The sequence below is a fragment of the Lagopus leucura genome, unplaced genomic scaffold, assembly GCF_019238085.1.
Source record: "Lagopus leucura isolate 7727_CA_CO unplaced genomic scaffold, USGS_WTPT01 Super-Scaffold_100127, whole genome shotgun sequence".
NCBI lineage: Eukaryota > Metazoa > Chordata > Aves > Galliformes > Phasianidae > Lagopus > Lagopus leucura.
The window spans coordinates 133,574-141,490 of record NW_024962330.1 but is presented as its reverse complement, the minus strand read 5'-3'; the positions used below and the strand labels follow the sequence as shown (position 1 = coordinate 141,490).

Genomic DNA, 7,917 nt, shown 5'->3' with positions numbered 1-7,917 from the left:
TGCCTCCATTGCAGTGCCTCCATTGCAGTGCCTCCATTGCAGTGCCTGGCGCTGACGTCGGCGCTGTGTTGCTGTGTCCCTGTGCTGCTTTCCCCCCAGACCCCCATCATGGCAGTGCGGTGCTCGTGGGCTCCATAGGGGCTCACCTCACCAGGTTGGGCGTGCAGGTGTTGCTCCAGGCAGCTCTGTTCTGACCCCTTCTGTGGGCTGCTCTGCTGTGCTGGGCGCAGCAAGGAGAGGCGATTTCATGGCCGCTCCCACTTCAATGCTGCTTTACAGCTCTTCCCCCTCTGTCTCCCCAGCAGCTCCCCAGGACCGTCCGTCCCTGAGCCCTCCTCGGAGCTGAGGGAGCAGCTGGAAGAGCTGCAGGAGACGGAGATCAGCTTCGTGAGTAACCTCTGAGGAGGGGCTGAGTGGTTCAGGGTGGGAGGGGACGTTGGGGGCAGACCCTCACCCACCTGTGTGCATGGTGGCCCCGTCTGCCCCATGCCACACGCAGCCTGGTGGTGTCCACCGCCCCACAACCTTTTGTTGGGTGAAGCAGGAGGTAAAGCAGAGCTGCTGCACTCCTGGGCACCCAGGGTGGTCAGGGGACAGGGATGAGAGCTGGCCTCATCCTCTGTGAGGACGATAAATGCTGGCAGAGCCCCCAGTCCATGGGGAGGTGGTGGTTGGGGAGCGCCGCCCCTCCGCTGTGCGTCCATCCAGGCAGAGCAGCTCCAGGCGCGGCTGCTGGGCTCCCCCCACACTTCTCCCCCACATTTCTCCCCCCACACTTCTCCCCCCCCACCAACATTTCCCCCTCTTCTCATTGCAGTGAGGCAGCTCTGAGCCGACGCTGGCAGCAGGAGGTTCCGTGCTCTGCGTGGGCTCTGTGCGCTCAGCCCCCGTTGCTCCGTTGCTGACCTTCGTGGTTTTTAGTTTGTTTTTTGGTTCTTGGGTTTTTTTGTGTTTCTTTTTTTTTTTTTGTGGGTTTTTTTTTTTTTTTGGAAATGTTACCTGGACAGGAAGCTGAGAGCCAGGCGGGCTGTGCAGTGCGGGCAGCCCAGCAGAGCGGATCAGCGGAGACCTCCAGGCACTGCGCTGCTGCCTGAGCCCAGGGCCTGAGCCGCCCTGAGGGGAGGAGAAGGAAGAGGAGGAACTGCTCCACTGGACTGAAGGCCTTTGGAAAAAGGCTCTGACCTCCAAGGCTCGCAATGCTGCCACCACAAACTGCCGCCCATGGGAGTTTTTTGGCCCCGCCGGCAGTTTGCCTCGGAGCGACGCGTTCACCTTTTGTATTTCCAACGAGTTTTTAACGTCGGCGTTTCCTGCAGTTCAGCTCCAGCCCTTCCCCTCAGCTCTGCTCTGTGTGACCACAGACGGGGCCCTGAGTGCTGTGCAGGAGGGCTGTGTCCCCTCGGTGCCCCTTTGCGGATGCAGATCTTTGCCCTGAGCCCAGCTGTGGGAATCTGTCACCATTTCTTCGCAGACGGACCCAACCTGGCAGCCCCACTGGGCTGAGCTGCGTTTGCACGGAACGCTTTTTGGGTTTTATTTTTTAGGATAGGAAGCGACTCCAGCCCGCGTTCCCAACGGGTTGGAATCCTCCGTTGGTTTTTCTTTTTTATATATTGGAGAAAAAAAGGAAAAAAAAAAAAAAAAAAAAAAGCCAAGGGATGTAATTGTGCCCCTGCGGGGTTGCTGTGTGCAGAGGAGCCCAGGAGCGGTGGTGCAGAGGGCGGCGCTTTGCGGTGCCACCTCCCACCTCGAGTGGGCACTGATATTTTTTTAAGGAAAAAACAAAAACATCCATGGAAAAAAAAAAACAAAACCCAACCCAATATCCCAGCCCCCTTTTGGATGTTATTTCTTAGTTTTGTTTGAAAAGACCCCACGGAATGGCCTTATCCTCTGGGCGGCCAGACCCAGAGCGGGGTTCTGCGGCTCCCGGTGCCCCGGTGCCGTCCCACGCCGACCCCACCAGCGCTGGGAGGAAGGTGGGCTCTTCCCCCGCTGCTGCCCTCACCTTACAGCCAAAATAACTGTCTATATTAGACGCTGTTCTTACCTTCCCTCCCATCTCCTGTAATGGTTCGTGTTTCTCGTTCTGTTTTTTTTTACCAGGAGGGAAGAAAACCGACTCCCCGTTCTTTTTTTCCCTATGATTTAATATTTATGAAGTTGTATTTAAGTGGTTTTGTTTCATTTTATTTGTTTTCTGGGGATAGCTGTGCAGCAGTAGGGAGATGGGGGGTGGTGTTTCTATACGGGATCTTCCAACCTTTGCTTTGTAATGGGTTTTCAGAACAACTGCCTTTTTTTTTTTTTTTTTTTTTTTTTTTGCATCTGGAAGTGGCGACAACTGCTGTTAAATGGCTCCTGAACCCCCCCGGGGCCCTTCTACAGCAGGGAGGGCTGTGGGGCCGCCTGTGGGACCACCTGATGGATCCTGGGAGCATCCAATGGATCCTGGAATCAATTGATGGATCCTGGGAGCATCCAATGGATCCTGGCGTTGTCCAATGGATCCTGGGACCACCTGTTGGATCCTGGCCCCTGATGATGGATTCTGGGACCATTGAATGGATCCTGGCATGGACTTAAGGATCCTGACCTCAGCTGGTGGGTTGCTGGATCCTGGGACTGCCCAATGGGTGCTGGAATGAGTTGATGGATCCTGCCATCGCTCAGTGGATCTTGGCATGGACTTAAGGACGATGACCTTAGGTGATGGATCCTGGCACCACATGGTGGATTCTGGGGCCATCGAATGGATCCTAGGGTCATCTGCTTGGTCCTGGGAAGGGTTGATGGATGCTGGCATCACCCCATGGCTCCTGGCATGGACTTAAGGATCTTAGCCCCACGTGACGGATCCTGGCACCGCATGATGCATCCGGCCCCATGTGATGGGTCCTGATGGATCTGGTCCTACCTGATGGATGCCGGTGGGGGTTGATGGATCCCAGCACCTCCTGATGGATCTGGACCCACTGGATCCTGGCACAGACTTAAGAATGCTGGCCCCAGCCCCTGGATCCCGGCACCTCCTGCTGGATCTGCTCTCAGGTCACGGATCCCAGCACCTCCTGTTGGGTTCAGGCCAGCGTGGTCCCTCGGCAGTGGGAAGGCCCCGTCCGTGTCCCCATGGAGCTGCTCGTGTCGTGGACGTTGTCGTGTAACCTGTGCCGTGTTGCCGCCAGCGGCTGTTCTGTGGATACCTGCGGCCCCGAATACAGCGTGTGCTCCTGCAGCCGGCTGCCTCCACGCCTGCTTTGTGGGGAGGGGGGCGGGGGGCTGCTGCATGTCTGCCATTGGTTGTGCTGGGGGGGGGCTCCCAAAGGGCCTCTGTGTCCCTTTGTGGGGTCTGGAGCCCCCCTGGGGAGGGAATTTGTTCTCCTGAGCACGTTGTGGGGTCAGAGCAGGGGTTGGGTTGGAAGGGGCCCTTGGAACCCTCTGGTCCCATTCCCTGCTATGAACAGAGACGAGGTCCCCTCTGCTTATCTGTGGTTTTATGGGTTGGAGGTTGGCCTCTAAGGACCTGTCCAGCCCCCCCCATCTTTAACCTCCAATGTCCCGTCCAGCCCGGCCACCCCGTGGTTCTATGGGTGATCATTACGATCGCAGACCATCTTGGTGTCACGGATGGAGATGCTGAGTGCAGCTCCCAGCGCTGACCCCGCAGGGCAGCGCCGTCACCGCTCTCCACCCGCGGAGCCTCGGCTGCAGCTGCGGGTTCAGTCCCACCTTCAGCTCCTCGCCCGCCCGCCGTCCCCGCAGGGCTCTGGGGCCGAGGACGCGTTTGGGAGGGGAGGCGGAAGACGGACCGACAGGGACAGAACTACAACTCCCAGCGTGCTCCGTGCGCCTCGCGTTCCAGCACGGGCGGCGCCCATTGGGCGGCGGCGCGCAGCCAATCAGCGGGCTCCTTGTTGAGAGGGCCGTAAGGCGGCTCTGAAGGAAAGGGGCAAAGATGGTTCTGGAGAGCACCATGGTGTGGTGAGCGGGCCGGGCCGGGCCGGGCCGGAAGCGCGGCAGCCTCCGCCTCGGTCCTTCTCCCTTCTCCCTTCTCTTTCTCCCTTCCCCGCGTCCCGCTGCGCTTCGTGGGCCGCGCGACGCCGCCGAGGGTTTCCCTGAGTCATGGCGGGTTGGGGCACGGCCGGGCCCGGGGGGGGGTTAAGAAGGGCCCTATGAGGGGGGGGCTGCAGGGGGGCGCCCCCCCGTGGCAGCGGTGGTTCGGTGACCGTAACGATCGTCTGCAGGACTGGGGTGGGGAGGGGAGGGAGGGGGCCTGGAAGGTGAACTGTGGGATGGTTGGGTTAGAAGGGTCCTTGAAGGTGATTCATGGAGTGGTTGTGTGGGAAGGGTCCTTAAATATTAGCCGTGTGATGGCTGTATTGGGTTGTATTGGAAGGGTCCTTGAAGATCAACCGTGGGATGGTTGGGTGGGAAGGGACGTTGGCAGTGGGACTGAGGGCCCCCTGAGCGTGTTTGTGGCTGACACTGAGCTGCAGCCCTGAGGGATGTTGTTTTTTCAGCGTTGACAACAGTGAGTACATGAGAAATGGGGACTTCTTACCCACTCGCCTGCAAGCTCAGCAGGATGCTGTCAACATCGTGTGCCACTCCAAGACCCGCAGCAACCCTGAGAACAACGTGGGGCTCATCACCTTAGCCAAGTACGGGGCTGGCTGGGGTTGGTTAAAGTGGGGCTGGAGGCTGGGGGCAGGGCAGTGGGGTCGCTGCTGTGTGTGCGTGGATTGCACGCTTTGCTTAGGAAACCGGGCTCCACGTCTTGGCCCTGTGTGCTCGGACCCCACAGAGCTGAGCGCTGCAGACCTGCAGGAGCTGTGGGAAGGAGGGGGAGAATCCTCATCCTGTAGCAACAGAGGGTTTCACAGAGAGGTTCTCAAACACCTTCAGTGCAGTGTGTTTCTCTTGCAGTAACTGTGAAGTGTTGACCACGCTCACTCCGGACACGGGACGGATCCTTTCAAAGCTACACACAGTGCAGCCCAAAGGAAAAATCACCTTTTGCACAGGGATCAGAGTTGCTCACGTAAGAGGTTGTCTGTTACTCCAAACCGAGCCTGCATCCTTCTTTGTAACATCTGATGGCTGAGCGTGTCCTGTTAGATCTGCTCCTGACTCTGCTGCTGAGCAAATCCTTGGCTTTGCCTCAGAAACCTTTGTAAAATCCAGTGTGAAAGCCCAGCCTTGGGAAGCTTGCTGTGCTGCAGGGGACGCGCAGCCGCACTGCATGGCGGCTCACACTCTGGGTGTCCGGAAATGAGAAGTAAACTGGGACAGGAGGGGTGGAGCTGCCCACCATGGAGTCTGGCCACAAGGGCAGCTCCCTCCCCAGGTCTGGGTTTGGGGAGAAGGAGGAGGAGCTGCCTATCGCCACGCAGCCCAGTGGGTCTCTGCTCCTGTGTGTCTGTGCACGGCTGCCTCCCAGCCGTCCTCCCTCCTGGAGCTGCTCCTTAAGCACGATGTGACTTTGTTTTGCAGCTGGCTCTGAAGCATCGCCAGGGCAAGAATCACAAGATGCGAATCATTGCCTTTGTTGGGAGCCCTGTAGAAGATAATGAGAAAGATGTGAGTAGCACCAGTCCAAGCAGAAAATGTTGTCTCTGCTCTCCACGTGCCCCTAAACCAGATGGATGGCTTGGTCCTTGCCCTGCTCTGGGAGGAAGGCTGTGCCCCAGCAGGGACAGCGTGGGCTGCAGCTGGGCAGCTGATCTGGGGCTTTGCTTCTGGATCCTGAGGGCTGTCCCCCGGTTTCCAAAGGGAGGGCTGGGGTTGTGAAAGCTGAGATGTGGGCAGTGAGAAGCCAAAGCCGCCGTGTCTCTTTGTTGCAGCTGGTGAAGCTGGCAAAGCGTCTGAAGAAGGAGAAGGTCAACGTTGACATTATCAACTTTGGAGAAGAGGTGAGACTTGGGCTGCATTTTTCCAGTTAAGGTCTGAGCCAAGGGGTTCAGGGAAGAGTGGGGCTCTGTGCCTCTGCCCTTCTGTGGTGATGGTGAGGTTAATGTTTCCCTCTGGGGAGGCCCTTCTTGTTTTGCTGCAAGCCTTGTTATCTTTCCCCGTGGAAACAGCAGAGCTGTGTGCCCCCAGGCAGCATTTCTGACCCCTTGGCCTGGGGTTTGTGTCCCTGGGGTTTGTGTCACAGGTAGTTCTGCTCTGTGTCTGGATTTTGGTGGGAGGAGAGGGATGATGGCAACCTGAGGGGCAAGCATGGCATCGCCTGGAGCGGTGCAGCTAGCGAGGCTGCCAGCTGTGAGGGCAGCATGGGGGGAGCCGGGCCCCCAGCCCCTCTGTTCGCCCCTAGGAAGCCAACACGGACAAACTGACGGCCTTCATCAACACTCTGAATGGCAAGGATGGCACGGGCTCCCACCTGGTGACGGTGCCGCCGGGGCCCAGCCTGGCCGATGCCCTCATCAGCTCCCCCATCCTGGCTGGTGAGGGGGGGGCCATGCTGGGCCTCGGTGCCAGCGACTTCGAGTTCGGCGTGGATCCGAGTGCCGACCCAGAGCTGGCCCTGGTGAGTGGGGCGGGGCGGCAGCACGTGCTGTGCTGTTCTGTTCTGGGGTGCTCCCCGCTCAGTGCTGCTCTGCCTCCATCTCTGCAGGCTCTGCGTGTCTCCATGGAGGAGCAGAGGCAGCGGCAGGAGGAGGAGGCCAGGAGGGCTGCGGCTGCCTCTGCAGCTGAGGCTGGGATTGCTGCCACTGGAGGGGACGGTGAGGAGCTGCGTGGGGAGCAGAGCTGCTCCGCTGGGGACTGTTGGGATGGAGCGTGGCTGCTGAGGGGTGTCCCGCCGTAACGCTGCGGGAAGTGGGTGCTGGATGTGGCAGAGGCTGGGTTCTGTTCTGGGCAAAACCCAGCCGTGCAGGATCTCACAGAATCACAGTGCAGCCTCACTGCAGCGCTCTGAGCAGCTCCAGGCTGGAGCTTCCCTTGGCTCCTACTGAAACTCCCTGTCTGGGTGGGGGAGCAGGGGGTCCGGGGTGGGCAGACGGGGGTTCTGGGTGCTGGAGGGGTGCGTTGTGAGCAGCCCATGCTCAGGCAGCACTGCTGGCTCCTGGCTGGGCTGTGAGTGTGGCTGCTGTCCCCTCAGATTCGGACGATGCTCTGCTGAAGATGACCATCACCCAGCAGGAGTTTGGGCGTGCCGGGCTGCCCGACCTGAGCAGCATGACGGAGGAGGAGCAGATCGCCTACGCCATGCAGATGTCACTGCAGGGAGCGGGTGAGCTGATGCAGATGGGGGCAGGGGGGCAGCTTCCAGGTGGGGCCATTGCCGGGGCCGCCCCACAGCATCCCGTGCGCTCCGGGCTCTCCCGCAGAGTTTGCGCAGGCGGAGGCGGCCGAGGTGGACAGCAGCACAGCCATGGACACCTCTGAGCCCGCCAAGGTGAGGCCTCGCCGTTGGGGGGATGGGGTCGGCACGGACGCAGCCCCCCCCGCTCCCTGCCGTCTCCCCGCAGGAGGAGGATGACTACGATGTGATGCAGGACCCCGAGTTCCTGCAGAGCGTGCTGGAGAACCTGCCTGGCGTCGACCCCAACAACGAGGCCATCCGTAATGCCATGGGCTCGCTGGCCTCGCAGACCTCCAAGGAGGGCAAGGACAAGAAGGAGGAGGACAAGAAGTGAGGGGCGGCGGGCTGGGGCTGCGCCTGACGCGGCAATAAAGGCTGAAGCACGGTGCCGGTCCCGGACCCCATCCCCGTTCCCGGTCCCTTTTCCCGCCCCGTGGCGCTCGTCGGGGGGTGGGGCCGGCGCGGAGGCCACGCCCCTTGCGCCACGTCCCGGCGTGCCCCGCGGCTCCGCAGGATGTTTACGACGCGGTTCGTGGGCGGGGCTCCGATGATGAGCGGCGAAGGCAGCCAGTAGGGGAAGGGGGGGGGAGGATGTTGTAATCGTTCCCTGT

General features: G+C 60.2%; 2 protein-coding genes across 6 annotated transcripts in view; both read left to right on the top strand.

The window, feature by feature from the left end:
• PIP5K1A (phosphatidylinositol-4-phosphate 5-kinase type 1 alpha) overlaps positions 1–3,235 on the top strand; it is a 16,675-nt gene extending 13,440 nt beyond the window's left edge. For 3 of the 5 annotated variants that reach the window (XM_042887944.1, XM_042887942.1, XM_042887945.1), the window contains 2 exons: positions 303–387; positions 818–3,235. In XM_042887944.1, the coding sequence (XP_042743878.1) occupies positions 303–387; positions 818–820 (88 nt within the window). In that variant the 3' untranslated portion in view covers positions 821–3,235. The remainder of the gene's footprint in view (positions 1–302; positions 388–817) is intronic. The other 2 variants (XM_042887946.1, XM_042887943.1) reach the window with 1 other exon arrangement.
• A 658-nt stretch (positions 3,236–3,893) lies between these two features.
• Positions 3,894–7,710, top strand: PSMD4 (proteasome 26S subunit ubiquitin receptor, non-ATPase 4). The gene is made up of 10 exons (XM_042887934.1): positions 3,894–3,981; positions 4,521–4,661; positions 4,927–5,041; positions 5,494–5,580; positions 5,844–5,912; positions 6,314–6,529; positions 6,617–6,725; positions 7,103–7,234; positions 7,332–7,399; positions 7,473–7,710. Exons 1-10 carry the CDS (start codon positions 3,956–3,958, stop codon positions 7,638–7,640), a joined length of 1,131 nt encoding a protein of 376 aa, XP_042743868.1. The 5' UTR covers positions 3,894–3,955; the 3' UTR covers positions 7,641–7,710.
• Positions 7,711–7,917: the final 207 nt, after the last annotated feature.

Excerpts from the sequence above, each read along its gene's own strand:
- PSMD4 (XM_042887934.1), top strand. The coding sequence starts at position 3,956 with ATGGTTCTGGAGAGCACCATGGTGTG. Across the intron at positions 4,662-4,926 it reads GGGCTCATCACCTTAGCCAA|TAACTGTGAAGTGTTGACCA; the intron begins GTACGGGGCTGG and ends TTTCTCTTGCAG. Across the intron at positions 5,913-6,313 it reads TTATCAACTTTGGAGAAGAG|GAAGCCAACACGGACAAACT; the intron begins GTGAGACTTGGG and ends GTTCGCCCCTAG.